At 56.1% G+C, this 15,787-nt stretch overlaps 1 protein-coding gene across 1 annotated transcript; it reads left to right on the top strand.

The window, feature by feature from the left end:
- Positions 997-15,534, top strand: LOC110436142. Its single transcript, XM_021462403.1, has 3 exons — positions 997-2,555; positions 2,670-2,908; positions 14,853-15,534. The coding sequence occupies exons 1-3, from the start codon at positions 1,246-1,248 to the stop codon at positions 15,230-15,232; spliced, it is 1,929 nt and encodes a 642-aa protein (XP_021318078.1). The 5' UTR covers positions 997-1,245; the 3' UTR covers positions 15,233-15,534.

The raw sequence follows: 15,787 nt of genomic DNA, 5'->3' as shown, positions 1-15,787 counted from the left end.
GTAACTGCCCTGACAAATGATTTGAAATAAACGAGCTGTTCCTTGGGGGTTCATACATGCATATAGTTAGATGGACAAATGATCTGATGAGTTAGTAAGAAGCGAACATGGATTTTTGAGGGTGCATATGCTTTTGTTGTGGAGGATATACATGGTGAAAATTTAGTGATTATGATTTTCGAAAATTTGAGGGGTGCATCTACACCCCCTAGGAACACTGCAGCTTCACCACTGTATCATATCATGAGTTGGAAGGCTGCATCTTTGAGAATATAGTAGCTAGGGCCTGTTGTTCCGTTTGAGAGCTCCTCGCCAAGTGAGATTTCCATCCCCCGCCCGTCCCCGACGGCCCGACCCTCGCGCTGCCCCCATGGCGTGCGAGCCCAGATCCGGCGCCGACGGCCGCGTCCCGCCGCAGCGGCCTTCCGGAGCTTATTCCCCTTCTCGCGCCCGTCTGCCCCACCCAGCAACCACCGCAAATGCTGCTCCAGAGCCGCAGATCAAGACCGCTGTCCGCTGCGTTACTCCGGCGACCGGCGCGTCGCCGGCTCAGCGCCCCGTCCTCAAATCCATCGTCGTGGGGTCGCATGTCCTACCCGGTGAGGACACAGCTGCCCCCCGAGCGGCGGACAGAGCCCCGAAGCGCGTCAGCTTCTCCCTCCCGCTCAGCACTCCTCCCAAATCCCGCTCCCCTGCTCCTCGTCCTTCCTGCCACCGCCATTACTCCCCCCGCCCACCAACTACTGGTCCTGTAGATCCTTCATTTCGGCAGCCCCTGGATCCGGTTCGGCCGCGCACCTCGGTGCCTCTGGACGCCGCGCCGCCCTCACTTATGGCGACATTGCCTTCTCTTATGGCGACGTTCCTTCCCAAGGCTCCGGCGACAAGACGGGTGGGCAGGGCGCCGCCCGCGACGGCGATGGCTGGTCTCTGGTCCGTCGTAGGCGTTGGTGGCGTCGTGTCGACTTCAAGGACAGAGAGTCTTCATGGCGCACGCCTCTGCATCGCCCCGCTTTTGGCGCTCAGCACCGAGGTAAATGCTTCCGCTGCCTCTCTCGTGGACACTCCGCCGCTGATTGCAGGGACCCAGTTCGTTGCCTTCAATGCGGCCGGATTGGCCATAAAGCTCGAGAGTGTCGACCACGAGCAGCACATCCCCTCCCACGGAGCCAAGCCCCAACCCCGGAGCAGCCGCGTCCACCACCGCTCGACCTCGCCAACTTCCCCAAGCTGCCCCGAACCACCATGTCGCTTCCGGGGGACCCAGCTCTGCGCCCGGCGGAGACCGCTGCAGTGGCGGCTGCCAACGAGGCAATGGAGAAAGAGCTCAGGCGGCTGTCAACGTGTGCCGTGGTGGCATGCCTGTGCAGGGACCGCGGGGACCGCGACGATGTCGGACCGGAGGCCATCAAGAGGGCTTTCTGCACCGAGCTCGGCATCCTGGAGAAGGACATCAAGGTGTCACGCCACCGGCCGGAGGACTTCCTCATCATCTTCGAGCACCAGCACCATCACGACGCGGCGCTGGACATGGGGCGACTTCCAGTAGGCCGCATCAACATCCGGATCATGCCTTGGCGCATCCTCCCCTACAGCGACCTCATCGACCTCCGCCACCATGTCTGCATCTGCCTCGAGGGGATCCCGGCTCATGCCTGGAACGAAAGCATCGCGAAGAGGGCAATTGCCAGAACCTGCGACATCGACTACGTTGATGCACGTACCCGGAGCCGTGACGACACCAGAGCTTTCTGCCTCTGGGCCTGGACGCACAATCCATCCGACATCCCCAAGGTAACATGGCTAACATTGACAGGGAACATGGTGACAGTGCAGGAAGGCGCAGCTCCACCCAGAGGACGCCGAGGGCTCACCTTCAAGGTGTTAGTCCACCTCGACATCGTTGAGTCGCCGCCGGACGAGTACGGCCGCTCGTCGTCAAGAAAACTTGACTGGGACTACGGCATCATCGACGGCGAGCGTGGACCGCGGGAGCGGCACGAACCACCACCGCCCGTCCCCAGGCACGACAGACGCAGAGACGACGACGACGACGATGATCGCCGCGGACGCCGTCATGACAAGAGGAGAAGCTGGGGCTCCAGGCTGGTGTGCAGCCTCTCCCGCGCCCCGGCCAGAGAACGGGAGCGCGAGAGATCGGAATCGCGTCGTGGTCGTCGGAACGGCTCCTCATCCGCAGCCGGGGGTCACCGCCGGCACTCCTCCGAGAGTCGTCCACCGCTTTGCGGGCGACACCACGCTGCCTCGCTCAGGACTCCTCCACGGCACATGTCTGCACCCAGCGAGACCAGCAACTACGTCACGCCCTGCTCTTCGGCGGCCGTCATCGGTGCTGGCCCTGCTTCGGAGGAGCGCGGTAGGGGCACCAGCCCCATTGAAGGTCAGCCGGAGATCATGACGCCACCGGCAAGGAAGACCCGTGGGCGTAGCCGTGAACGCGGCAGCCGGCGCCGCAGCGGTGGCAAGCAACGTTCGCCGACTCGACCTGCACCTCGACAGCCAACCCCAGATACTCCTCGACGCTGCAACACAAGGTGCCAATCTGACAATGAACATGACAACGACGACTGCTCCCCAAGCCCGCCGACAGCGTCACGACCAATGTTTCAGCAGGCCTCTGCTTCCCCTGACCCTCCTCTGTCGTGCAGGAGCCTTCCACAGGTTGGAGCAGAGGACATGCAGCGCCCGGCACCAAGTCAGCTCAACCAGGCGCCTAACCCCCAGGACGCAGCACCTCCAGCATCTGCCGCGCCCACATGGGCGAACTGCTTCAAGCCAGGCTACTTCTACTCCAGGCGCAGGATCCGCGGGCCGGGTCACACAAGATGGCGTCCGAGCTGCGCGTCACCGATGACGGCGACAGCGCCTGTCACAACATCACCAGCATCTGTCGACGAAAGCTGGTCGGCAGTCTACCTTGGGGTATACCCACGGTAGTAGTTTGTCGGTAGACGGTGCGCAAACTACGAACTCGATGGTGACGCAAGACACGGACAAGCTTTTTATCCAGGTTCGGCCGCCGAGTTGGCGTAATACCTACGTCCTGCGTCTGGTTGTATTGATTTGTGTTGAGAGAATATGATGTGTCCTAGGGGGGTCCCTTGCCCCTCCTTATATAGTCTGGAGGGCAGGGTTACAGATCGGGAAACTAATCCTAGTCGGTTACAATTGCCATGGATAATTCGATATCAGATCCTATTCTAACCGACTAGAATCCTGCTCGATCTCCACATCTTGTTTCCTTGCGCGAAACTCTAGGTTGTCGGATCAAGCCTTGAACTCGTCTCGTAATGGGCCAAGCCTCCTGGCCGAAGTCTAGCCGTAAGGGTATAGGGGTTTATACCCCCACAGCTAGTCCCCGAGCACCATGTATTGTGATGTAACACGCCGTCTTGAGCTTCTTCGATCAGTGAAACTTGACGTCTTCAATAAGTGGGAAGGTCGCCCAAACAGTTGCAACGGTTCTTTGACCAACTCAAAAGACAGTTGATCAACATTGACATCGAAGAAGCGAGTTGTTCGAAGAATGCATGGTGCTCTAAATTAAAAAAGATTTCTTTCCTGGTGAAGTGTGCCCACTTTACTTTTTTGAAAGGTATAAACATCAAAAAAAAGCAAGCATATTCACCGCAAGGTGAAGTGTGCCCACTTAGTCCCCGAGCCTGGTAGTAGGTGACGTAGGCACGTGGTGCCAGGGTCAAAATAAAAGTCCTCAAAGAAATTCTGTAACTGAGATGCATCGCCAGATGCATCGTACCGATGTAGTCCCCGAGCTTGCTGGAAGGCGAAGTATGAGCCTTGTAGCAAGGTCTAAAAAATTGAATTTACCAGTCCGTCTGCAATGGAATAGACCAATCGACCAGTCCCCAAGCACCAAGTGCGCTCCTTAGAATTCTGTGTTGCTGTACTGTACGACCAGTCCCCGAGCATCGAGTGCTCGGTGGTCGGTGCAGTCCTTGAAGTTCCGAGCTGATAGACTGGGCGACCAGTCCCCGAGCGTCGAGTGCTCGGTGGTCGGTGCAGTCCTTGAAGTTCCGAGCTGATAGACTGGGCGACCAGTCCCCGAGCGTCGAGTGCTCGGTGGTCGGTGCAGTCCTTGAAGTTCCGAGCTGATAGACTGGGCGACCAGTCCCCGAGCGTTGAGTGCTCGGAGGTCGGTGCAATCCTTGGATTGTTGACCCTCTGGCATATGTGTCTTCTTGTTTTTGAAAAGATCTTTCCAGTTAAAGTTGACGTGACGAGACCTCCTGACAGGGTGTCAGATGGATGCATGAAAAATTGCGCCTGGCAACTGTGCAGCCGCCCTTTGCATGATTTGAGAAAAGGAAACCATCAATTGGTACGAAAGTTCCGCCGCATTAATTGTCTATAATCATTGTAAACCGAAACGCCGCATCCGCCGCATGGCCCGCCCACTTCCCGAGATTACGGGATGTGGGAGAGGTGGAGTTGCGGGTTATAAGAGCCTGACAGTTCCGCCTATACTGCTTACCCTGCCATTGCCTTCAAGCCTTCCGCTCTCGCCTCCTTCAACCACCTGCATCTTCCTAACTCAAGCCCACCTTCGCACCTCCAATGGCGAAGAGCGACTCCAAGAAGAGGACCGAACTGATGGCAAGGAGTGAAAAAAGTCCCGCAGCACCGCGAAATCTCTTGGTGACCTCGTCGATATGGGGCTTCTGCACAGCCCGGAGCTCGGTGGCTGGAGGGCACCGGAGGGGGAGAGCTACCCCGACCCCCGCGCCGGTGAGATCGTCGTATTTGAAGATTTCATTAAGAGGGGCTTTGGTGTTCCTGTTCATCCTTTTCTTCAAGGTCTTCTTTTGTATTATGAGATCGGGATTTGCAATCTGCACCCGAACTCAATTCTCCTCATTTCCACTTTTATCCACTTGTGCGAGGCCTATGTTGGCATAGAGCCGCACTTCGATCTTTTTCGGTATCTTTTCTGCTTGAGGAAGAAGGGAGCAGTTGGAGTATACCTCAACCTTCGTGATGGAATGAAGAATCGCTACCTGCACTGTCCATGGAACACTTCCTTGACCGAATGGTACAGGAAGTGGTTCTACATCAGGGAGGAACTGGGTAGCTCCACTTTCTGCGACGTGGGATACATTCCTGAGAAGAGGATGAGCTGGACCGACCGCCCGGAGTTCGACGGTCCAGTGGCGGATCTCATGAAGCTGATCGACTGGTCGCGCCTGGACGGGCTTGGCGTGGTCGGCAACTTCATTTGTCGTCGGGTGATGCCCTGCCAGAAGAGGGTGCACTCGGCGTACGAGTATGCCGGAAGCGTGGACCCGACCAGGATGCGATCGGAGATCTTGGAGAAAGCGGAGGTACAACAGCTGTTGAACGAGCTGTTTAACTTCGCGGACGGAGGCTTCATCCGTGGCAGTGACCGGGTGCAAGCCTTCAAGTTAGGACGACCAGCACCAAAGGTATGTAGCAGATTATTTTGTTTTAGCATTCGTATATCGTCTGCACCTGACTCATCTCTGTTGCTTTTGCAGATCGGCGATGTTGACCGGTGCACAGTGTATGTATCACTGGCACCGGGGATGGAAAATCCTGCGGGAGAAGACCCGCCAGAGGAGGACGCTGCTCGGTGTACTCATTACACCAGCAGTGAGGAGGACCAAGCCCGCCCCGTCCCGACCTCCGAGGAGAGGGTAGCGGGGAAGAGGCCATTGCCGGCAGATCCCTTGCCGACACCGGAGCTGCCAGCAGATCTACCGGCGGAGAGCAGCCAAGCACCGAAGCGTCGTCGGCTCGTGCGAATCGTTGACGACGACGACGACGACGAGGAGGCTGCGCCGTCGTTAGTCCGACGGGTTCGGAGCCGCCCAGATAATGCGCCGGCCGCTACTGATCGAGTGGCCAGCGACCCCCCTGCACCGCAAGTTGTCGAGATGGGGGCGCAGGTGCCGACCGGCCGGGCGAGGAGGAGGTTCACCGCGACCCACCGCCGATCAGACCTGTAAGTGTTCGACTTACGTATTTTGGACTTCTCTTTGTCTTTTTTTTTTGAAATTACACTTTTGTTCCTGTAGTGCGGCGTCGGATGTCGACCCCGGCCAGGCTGCCAGCCAGGGGACGGGCGAGCCTGTCCGCGCTGCTGAAGATACGGCTCCCCAGACCACAGAGCAGCCTACAGCTGCAGTCGCGCCTGGGAGCACCGAGGGGCTCCCGACCGCAGCACTGACTACGACAGGCAGCCCGACCAGGGCTGAAGAGGCTCCCTCAGCTGGCTCCACAGAAGAGGAGGGAAGATCCCCGACCGCTCCTCCTGCCGGGAGGAGTGAAGTCCCCATGCCACCCCGAGCAGGACCCTCTTCGGCTGCAGGCTCCCCAGGTCTGATTCGAGGGCCAGTAATACCTGGGACCACCACCGGGGGTGGCGCAGCGCAGGAGGAGGAGACCCGGGCGGCCTCCGATGACGAGGTGGAAGAGATTGAGGGTCGTCCCCGTGATGGCCGCCAACACGTTTATGTGTGGTGCCAACGCGGGGATCACTTTATCGGGCATGAGGAGCTCGCCGAGACCGAGGAGGCCGCCAGGGTGGAGCGCGCGGCCAAGCGCCTCGTCGACGAAGTCAAGGTAAGCGGCTTTTTGTACTGCTGTACATTGTATGCCTTGCCTTGCATGGTCGTTATACGCTTGCTTTGCAGGTCGTAATGAAAACGGCAAAATACCGGAAACGGTGCTTTGACCAAATAGAAGGCGTCGTGGCCGAGAACAAGGCCCTTGCCGCAGAGGTAGACCGGCTGCGGTCGGAAGTCGGGGAGAAGGTGGCCGAGATGAGTGCCCAAGAGGAGCGTCGTCTCGACCTCACTCGTCGCTTGGCCGATCAGTACCGGCACCGAGAAGGTTAGTCACACGCTCTGAGCAGCTTTGCGTACTTGTGTAGTTTGCTTTACTGACCAGTTTATGATTCACGCAGACTTGGAGGAGGAGGTGGCGCGCCTCCGACAAGAGAAGGAGCAGCTCAGCCAACAGCTCGCCGGTGCGCTGGAGTCCGGGCGGCGAGTGGAAGAGGAATTGGGTCGAAAGGACCGGGAATTATCTGGTAATGGGTGCTGCTGCTTGTTGCCCCTTTGTTTGTTTGGTATGCCGAAAATAACGCTTTGTTTCGTTTGCAGTGCTCAAGGTGAACGCCAAGAAGCACCTGGATGATCTGATCAAGGACCGGGACTCCTGGAAGGTCAACTGTTGCAGGATCTGGAAAGGAGTGTCCCCGGTCCTAGACCTGATCAGTCCCGAGCTCCCGGAGAGCCAGCCCCGCGCGCCGCAGTTGACCCCGGTCGAGAAGGCGCAACGGGCGTGGGACTGGCTCCAGCAGTTCGTGAAGGACGCCGGGGAGTTTGCCGGCGCGCACGTCCTCAGCATGGTGCGCGCCCACTACCCCCTGGTCGACTTGAGCCGACTGGAGAAGGGGTACCCGAAGGAAGTCGGTCCACTGGAAGCAGACGAGCTTCGGGGTAGTCTGCTGGACTTGTCGTCGACAGTGATCGGCGACATCAATCTGTGCGGAACGGCCACTCCCCCCGACCAGCCGAGTTCAGATAGGTCGGCCAGGGAGTTGTCGGGCGCGTCCGTTGCGGGAGATGGGCGGTCGACGCCTGCGGTCTCGACCAGCCAGGCGCCGGTGGCCCCGACCCCTTCGTCCGGGCAGCAGGGCCAGGCGGGTGATCAGCCCGAGCAGCTAGGCCAGTAGTCTGTAGAAATAGACTAGTGTCTGCCCGTCAGGGTATTTATTGTAAACTTTGTATGTAAAGTTTGTAATAAAGTTGGTCTTTTTTGTCATGACTGTTATTTTGAGCGTTGTAAGAATATCTGAGTGACGTGTCACCGTATTCGTCTTGGTAGTCGTTAAGAGCATCCATTGCAGGAGTTTTGCCGAGTGCTGTGTGCGACAAGGTACAGGCAAAAAAATAGAGAATTTCATTATCAACAATTATAAGATACTTACGAAGGAAAGTTATCAAAACTTTATGGATAGAAACGTCGCAGCTTGTCGATGTGCAAAGAGTTAGGCACTCGCGTTCCATCTGGGTATGCCAATCTGTAGGACGTAGGTCGTGTGACCTCGGTCACCACGAAGGGTCCTTCCCAGGGAGTGGATAGCTTGTGCATTCCCTCCTGGCTTGTTTTCCATCGAAGTACCAGATCGCCGACCACGAAGGAACGGTCCTTGACATTCCTGTTGTAGTATCGCCTGACTGCCGCGAGATATTTTGCTGTTCGGAGACAGGAATCTAAACGCTTTTCCTCCATGCAATTGATTTCGAGTTCTCTGGCGTTGTCGGCGGTCGCCTGGTCGAAGTGTTCGATTCTAGGAGATCCGAAGTGTATGTCAGACGGCAGGACCGCCTCTGCACCGTACACCATGAAGTAGGGAGACACCCCTGTGTTTCGACTGGTCTGAGTTCGGAGGCCCCAGACCACTGCCGGCAATTCTTTCATCCATCGACCGGGCGCTCTGTCGTTTTCGGTGTACAACCTTTTCTTTAGGGCGTCAACGATCATTCCGTTAGCACGTTCCACTTGACCGTTGGCACGTGGATGTGCCACTGACACGTATTTTATGACTATGCCTCTGTCATCGCAGAAGTCCCAAAAAGTGGTGCCAGTAAACTGAGTGCCCAGGTCGGTGATTATGCTGTTCGGGATGCCGAATCTGTGTATGATTTGATTGAGGAACTCCACAGCCTTCTCGGAGGTTGCCTTGACCAGAGGCATGTATTCAATCCACTTGGAGAACTTGTCGATTAACACGAAAACAAACTTGAAATTGCCCGGGGCTGGTTTAAATGGCCCGATCATGTCAAGCCCCCAGCAAGCAAAGGGCCAAGACGACGGGATGGTTTGAATTTCGTGGGCAGGTACGTGGGTCCTCTTAGCGAAAAACTGGCATCCTTCACAATGTCGAACCAGTTTTTCTGCGTCGCCGACCGCGGTTGGCCAATAAAAACCTGCTCGGAAAGCCTTTCCGACCAGCGTTCTGGATGCGGTGTGATTGCCGCAGGATCCAGCATGTATGTCCTCTAAGAGCTTGATACCATCATCTTGGGGTACGCACTTGAGCAGTACTTCGGAGCTTGCGTTTTTCCGCATGAGTTTGCCGTCGACCAGGACGTAGTTCTTTGATCGTCGAATGAGGCGCTCGTTCTCTGTTTTGTCCTGGAGGCCTATCCCGTCTGATATGTATTTGATGAACGGGGTACGCCAGTCAGGCCCACCGGTTGTCGGAGTGGCGTCGTCTATGAGCATTGCCTCGGTGGGCTGCTTGTCGACCAGGGAGGAGCCTACGCTCGGCTCGTGGATGTCCTGGACGAAAATACCCCGCGGGATCTGGGCCCGAGATGAGCCTAACTTCGACAACGCATCTGCTGCTTGGTTCTTATCCCGGACCACGTGGATGTACTCCATGTCGTAGAAGTTGGTTTCCCATTTGCGAATTTCTTTGCAGTAGAGATCCATCTTCTCGTGGGTTGCGTCCCACTCCTTGTTGAGCTGGTTGATGACCAAAGCGGAGTTGCCATAAACATAGAGGCGCTTGACTCCCAGCTCTACGGCTAGTCTTATGCCATGCAAGCATGCTTCGTATTCGGCGACGTTGTTTGACGCCGGAAAAAGGATCCGAAGGACGTAACGCAGTTTGTCCTTGTTGGGTGATACGAACAGTATCCCAGCGCCGGCACCGTTGATGTTCAAGGACCCGTCAAAGAACATTGACCAGTGGTCTGAGGCATCGGGAACGGAAGGCTCGTTGAGATCCGTCCATTCAGCAATGAAATCGACCAGGGCCTGAGACTTGACAGTGGTGCGACTCTGGAACTCCAGGGAAAATGGACATAATTCCATTGCCCATTTCACGATTCTGCCATTGGCGTCTTTATTGCGCAGGATGTCCCCGAGAGGGAAACTGGTTGTCACCAGGACTCGATGGCCGTCGAAGTAGTGCTTCAGCTTTCTTGACGTTATTAGAATGGCGTATATGAGCTTCTGTATTTGAGGATACCTGGCCTTGGACTCGTTTAAGACTTCACTTATGAAGTAAACCGGTCTCTGGACCTTGTAGGCGTGACCTGGTTCACCTCGCTCGACCACTATTGCCGTGGAGACAACCCTGTCGGTTGCAGCAATGTAAAGGAGTAGGTCTTCATTGGGCTGAGGCGCTGTAAGGACAGGTGGTGAAGTGAGGAAGGTCTTAAGCTGGTTGAATGCGGTGTCGGCTTCTTCTGTCCAAGAAAACTTTTCCGACGCTTTTAACAGTTTGAAGAAAGGGAGGCCTTTTTCTCCTAGCCTTGAGATGAAGCGACTGAGGGCGGCCATACATCTTGTTAGCTTTTGGATATCCTTTACGTTCTTTGGTGGTCGCATGTCAAGTACCGCCTTTACTTTTGAAGGGTTTGGTCGTATGCCGTCGCGACTGACAACGTTGCCGAGCAGTAGACCAGAAGGAACACCGAAAATGCATTTTTTGGGGTTGAGCTTCCACTTGTACCTATTAAGTGCCTTGAAGGTTCGGTCTAAGTTGTCGATTAGGGTGCTCGCGTCCCTTGTTTTTACGACCACATCGTCCACATAGGCCTCGACGAGGTCATCACGAATCTCGTCGTGGAGGCATTGCTGGATGGCCCTTTGATAAGTGGCTCCGGCGTTTTTGAGTCCGAAAGACATGGTCCTGTAGCAGTATGCGCCGAAGGGTGTGATAAAGGATGTTTTGATCTGATCTTCTTCCTTTAGCGAGATCTGGTGATAACCAGAGTAGCAGTCTAGAAAGGAGAGGAGTTCGCATCCGGCCGTTGAGTCGACCACCTCGTCGATGCGAGGGAGACCAAAAGGATCTTTAGGACAGTGTTTGTTGAGATCAGTGTAATCAACGCACATTCTCCATTCATTATTCTTTTTGCGTACAAGAACCGGATTGGCGAGCCAATCGGGGTGATACACTTCTTTTATGAATCCGGCTGCTAGAAGCCGTGTTATTTCTGTCCTAATAGCCTCCTTTTTGTCGCGAGCGAACCGTCGCAGTTTTTGCTTGATTGGTCTTGCGGTCTTCGAGACATTTAAGGAGTGCTCGATCAGGTTTCGTGGGACACCGGGCATGTCTGCGGGTTTCCATGCGAAAACGCTCACGTTGTCCCTTAGAAACCTGACGAGCGCGTCTTCCTATTTTGGATCCAGGTTGGCCCCGATGAGGGCTGTCTTCTCGGGGTTGCCTTCGACCAGCTGCACTTCTTTGTACTCCTTGGATTTCGAGTTCTTCCTGGCTGTCGTCTGTTCGGGTAATCGGAGCTGGTCGGGAGGCAGCTGTGCGGCTTGGTTTGCTGTTTCCGCCATGCGGATTGAGATGTCAATTGCCTCGGTGATCTTGAAGCTTTCTTCTTCGCAGGTGTACGCAGTGTAGACGTTGCCTTTGACGGTTAGGACACCCTTCTCCGTGGGCATCTTAAGGACTAGGTATGAGTAGTGCGGGACTGCCATGAACTTTGTCAGCGATGGGCGGCCCAGTATGGCGTGATAGGTCCCGTCGAAATCCGCGACTACGAAGTTGATGAACTCCGTCCGGAAGTGGTCGGGTGTGCCGAATTGGACAGGCAATGTTATCTGTCCGAGAGGCACGGAACTTTGACCTGGCAAAACCCCCCAGAATTGGGCGTCGTAAGGTTTTAGTTGTGCCGGGGATATCTTGAGGGCGGGCAGGCTGTTGCGGAAGAGGATGTCGATGGAGCTTCCCCCGTCCACGAGCACGCGCTCGAATCTGATGCTGTTGATGCAGGGGTCAAGAATCAGGGGGAAACGACCCGGCTCTGGGATAGCGGCCCACTGGTCCTTCCTGCTGAACGAGATCTCCCTGTGGGACCACGTGGGAAATTTTGGGTCTGCGATCAGCCCGTCCGTGCTGTCTATGTTGAGGCAGGCTCTCTTTAACAGCTTTCTTTCCCGCTTGGACTCGGTGGAGACCTTGCCCCCGAAAATGGAGTGGACCACGTCAGTGGGGCTGACGTATTGGTGTCGGGGGTCCCTATCTTGGTCCTCATCCTCATCTTCATGGTCGTGCCCGTCGCGCTTGTTATTTTTCTTGGCGGAGTCGTCTTGGGCGGCCCGCCGTGTATAGATACTTTTGAGGACGCGGCACTCTTCCATGGTATGATTGGACTTTGGGTGTAGTTGGCATGGTCCCTTCAACGTTTTGTTGTAGTCTTCTTGGTAATCCCGTCGTCCATTGGGACGTTTGACCGTATTTACTTCGTGGTCGTAGTCACGAGGGCGCTTTCCTCTGAAGTTGTCGCGGCTGTCGCGCCGCCGATCCCAACCCTCTCGGTGATCGCGGTTGTCGGAGCGGCGGTGGCTTCTGCTGTCGTAGCGACCACGACCGTCATCTCGCCGGGGAGGCTGGTCGGGACCTCTCGCATCGTCTCGGATTAGTTTTTCTACGTCATCGGCATCGGCGTAATTTTTGGCCGTGGCGAGGAGCTCTGCTACCGTTGTTGGGCGCTTGCGCAACAGCTTGTTCCTCAGCGCTTCGTGGAAACGCAGGCCCTTGATGAAGGCTAAGATGGCCTTGTCATGGGAAATCTTCGGGATTTTGAGGCGCATATCCGAGAATCGTCGGATGTAATCGCGCAGAGGTTCGTTCTTCCTGTCCCTTATCCTTTCAAGATCATACTTATTTCCAGGCTGCTCGCATGTGGCGATGAAGTTGTCGATGAAAGCCTGGCGTAGCTCTTCCCAAGAGTCGAAGGAGTCCTCGGGCAAGCCGAGAAGCCACTGATGACCAGCCTGGTCGAGGACTACGGGGAAGTAGTTGGCCATGACGTGCTCATCCCCTGCCGCTGATCGGACGGCGATTTCATAGAGGGTGATCCAGTTCTCTGGATTTTCCTTGCCGTCGTATTTTTTAAGTTTTTCGAGCTTGAAATTGCGGGGCCACACGACCTGGCGGAGGTGTGAGGAGAACTGTCTTAGGCCCGGAGGCCCGTGCGTTGCATCGTACTCGATGCGGCGCAGGTTTTCGTGGACTGCTCTCTCTGCGGCGCGCCTGTTGATGCGGTCCCGGGCATCTTTGGGAGGGATGTTGTGGCGGAGATCCCAGTGTTGATCTTCTTCTTGGCCGCGTACGCGGTTCTGCTTGCGGCGGCCATCGGCGTCCCGACCACCATCGTCACGCCGTGAGTCCCCTCGACGGTTGTCGGGGGAGCGGCTGTGGTGACGCCTGCTGGGTGAGGCCCGGCTACGATTAGTCTGGTCGGAGGTGGCTTCCGTATAAGAGACGTCCTGGACTCTCTTGAGCAGAGTGGCTGTCTGTCCCATTGCGGCGATCAGGTGTGCTCGGATGCTGGTCCGGACTCCCTGGCATTCGGGGGTGTCAGGAAGCCGATCCAGGTTAGCCATGGCGACAGCCACGTTGGCGCTTGGCGTTTTGTAGACTGGCTGGTCCCCGACCATATCAAAGGCATCGTTGAGATTATTTGGTGGCATTTGTTGTTGCTCATCCGCACGTCGTCGGGCGCGATCGGCGTTACGCTGTTCGCGGAGTTGCCTCTGGTCATCTGTTTCTCCATCAACGACCGGTTCGTCGGCGCTGACATTGAACACAATATCCCCTCGCCGGGGGGAATATCGGGAATCGGTCGAAACCCGGAGGGTGTGAAGGAAAATCCAGGTCGTAGTCCTCGTCTTCGGTGTTTATAACCTCGGTGGGGACGGAGCCGGTGCTTGAGTTGGTGCTGGAAACCTGGCCGTCCCGTAGTTCTCGGATTGTCACCATGTTGACGTGGTGACGATTGTTCCTTGTCGGCGACCAACCCGCCTTGCTGAAAACGGATTGGGTGTGCTGTGAGTAAACAGAGGCCGAGTTGTTCAGGCCGCAAGGATAGTCTTCCTTCTTGAGCTCGACGGATCGTCCTGAGGAGGTTGAGGTTATCGTCAGAGACGTTTCCAGCCGTTCGTGTGTGGCGACACGAGTTGGCCGGCGGGATTTGAAAAAATCCATTGGAGCGGCTTGGTCGGGCCAACGCAGAACTCCATCTATTAGTTGGGAAACTTCGAGTAGCTTGGAGTCAGCGCGATCAAGCGCTTGGAGAAGGTCCGAGCAGTCGATCTCCCTTCCCTTGTAGAGTGGGAACGGTGGTCGGGCGCTTGGTGCCGTCATGCGTGTGGTCGGAGACGGCGTGATCTCAGATTGGATCTGGATCTCTTTCGAAACCGTGGTCGCGAAACCACCGCTGCACGTCGTCCACGTGATCTGGCCGACGGTGAACGTGAGGCCTTCGGGCACGGTCGCGGAAGCTGGGATCGTGACCATCTTGTTCGCCGAAAAAGTTGCACGCACACCCCCTACCTGGCGCGCCACTGTCGACGAAAGCTGGTCGGCAGTCTACCTTGGGGTATACCCACGGTAGTAGTTTGTCGGTAGACGGTGCGCAAACTACGAACTCGATGGTGACGCAAGACACGGACAAGCTTTTTATCCAGGTTCGGCCGCCGAGTTGGCGTAATACCTACGTCCTGCGTCTGGTTGTATTGATTTGTGTTGAGAGAATATGATGTGTCCTAGGGGGGTCCCTTGCCCCTCCTTATATAGTCTGGAGGGCAGGGTTACAGATCGGGAAACTAATCCTAGTCGGTTACAATTGCCATGGATAATTCGATATCAGATCCTATTCTAACCGACTAGAATCCTGCTCGATCTCCACATCTTGTTTCCTTGCGCGAAACTCCAGGTTGTCGGATCAAGCCTTGAACTCGTCTCGTAATGGGCCAAGCCTCCTGGCCGAAGTCTAGCCGTAAGGGTATAGGGGTTTATACCCCCACAGCATCCGACCGCGAGCACAATGTGGAGTCTGCGACAGCGACGTTCCTTGACACAATCTCACGTCCCCTACCTCCTGCTCTACTACAGCTACCAGCAGCCAGGATCGGCCGTCAACAGGGACATAGGAGGTGCCCACCTCCCCCAGTGCGGAAAAGCGTCCGCATCGCGGCCAAGTGCTGGCCCAAAGGAGACACCACTGAACGTGCAAGGCAGGTCCTCATGAAGCGCCTTGGAGTCCTGGAAGAAGATGGCCTCACCCCTGATGATCAGTTCCTCCGCTACATCAACCTCTTCCAGGGACCGCTCAACGACTCAGCGGTCATGGCCTTGACAGCCTTATGCGGCCTCGACGACACCATGGCAACAACTACTGTTCGTGAGTAGATGCAATGCGTCCATGCTCCAGGGTCCAGTAATTCATCCATGTTAGTCGCCATGCATTATTTTGCTTCCTGCACTGCTGTGTCGCATCGTTTAGCTTCCTGCAAGCCTCTGCTCGCCAAATGCAGACTCTGCTCACTGGACGCATGCAGGGTGACAGCCAGGGGCCTCAAGTCACCGCTGCTGCAACCCAGTGAACCAGCTTGCCAAATTGTCGGTCGTCGTTGTTCTACGTGCTTTGTACTACTGCTGCAGCGAGTCGTCATGCCAGAAATTTTTGGCCTTTCATCCGGGCCAGCACTGAACAGCACCCTTATATTGCTTTGCTTCCGGTTCAGCGTTATTTCGCCTGTCCGTCTATTTTGGCTGCTCCGTGATCTCCCGTTAAGTTGTCTGTGCCCAGTTGCTGCACACATTACCACATTGGGGTTTTCCAGTCTGTTACAGAATGGCACAACGTAATTGTCGACTTCTCAACTGGAATGTGAGGGGACTGAACGACGGCTCCAGGCAAGACACAGTGAGTGAGCTTGTGAGAGACACAGGCGCCACGATTGT

This window comes from Sorghum bicolor, chromosome 6 (genome assembly GCF_000003195.3).
Source record: "Sorghum bicolor cultivar BTx623 chromosome 6, Sorghum_bicolor_NCBIv3, whole genome shotgun sequence".
NCBI lineage: Eukaryota > Viridiplantae > Streptophyta > Magnoliopsida > Poales > Poaceae > Sorghum > Sorghum bicolor.
The sequence above is the reverse complement of the archived record's forward strand: the minus strand, read 5'-3'. Positions and strand labels throughout refer to the sequence as shown.

Excerpts from the sequence above, each read along its gene's own strand:
- LOC110436142 (XM_021462403.1), top strand. The coding sequence starts at position 1,246 with ATGTCGCTTCCGGGGGACCCAGCTCTGCGCCCGGCGGAGACCGCTGCA. Across the intron at positions 2,556-2,669 it reads CCTCGACGCTGCAACACAAG|GAGCCTTCCACAGGTTGGAG; the intron begins GTGCCAATCTGA and ends TCTGTCGTGCAG. Across the intron at positions 2,909-14,852 it reads TGTCACAACATCACCAGCAT|CCGACCGCGAGCACAATGTG; the intron begins CTGTCGACGAAA and ends CCCCCACAGCAT.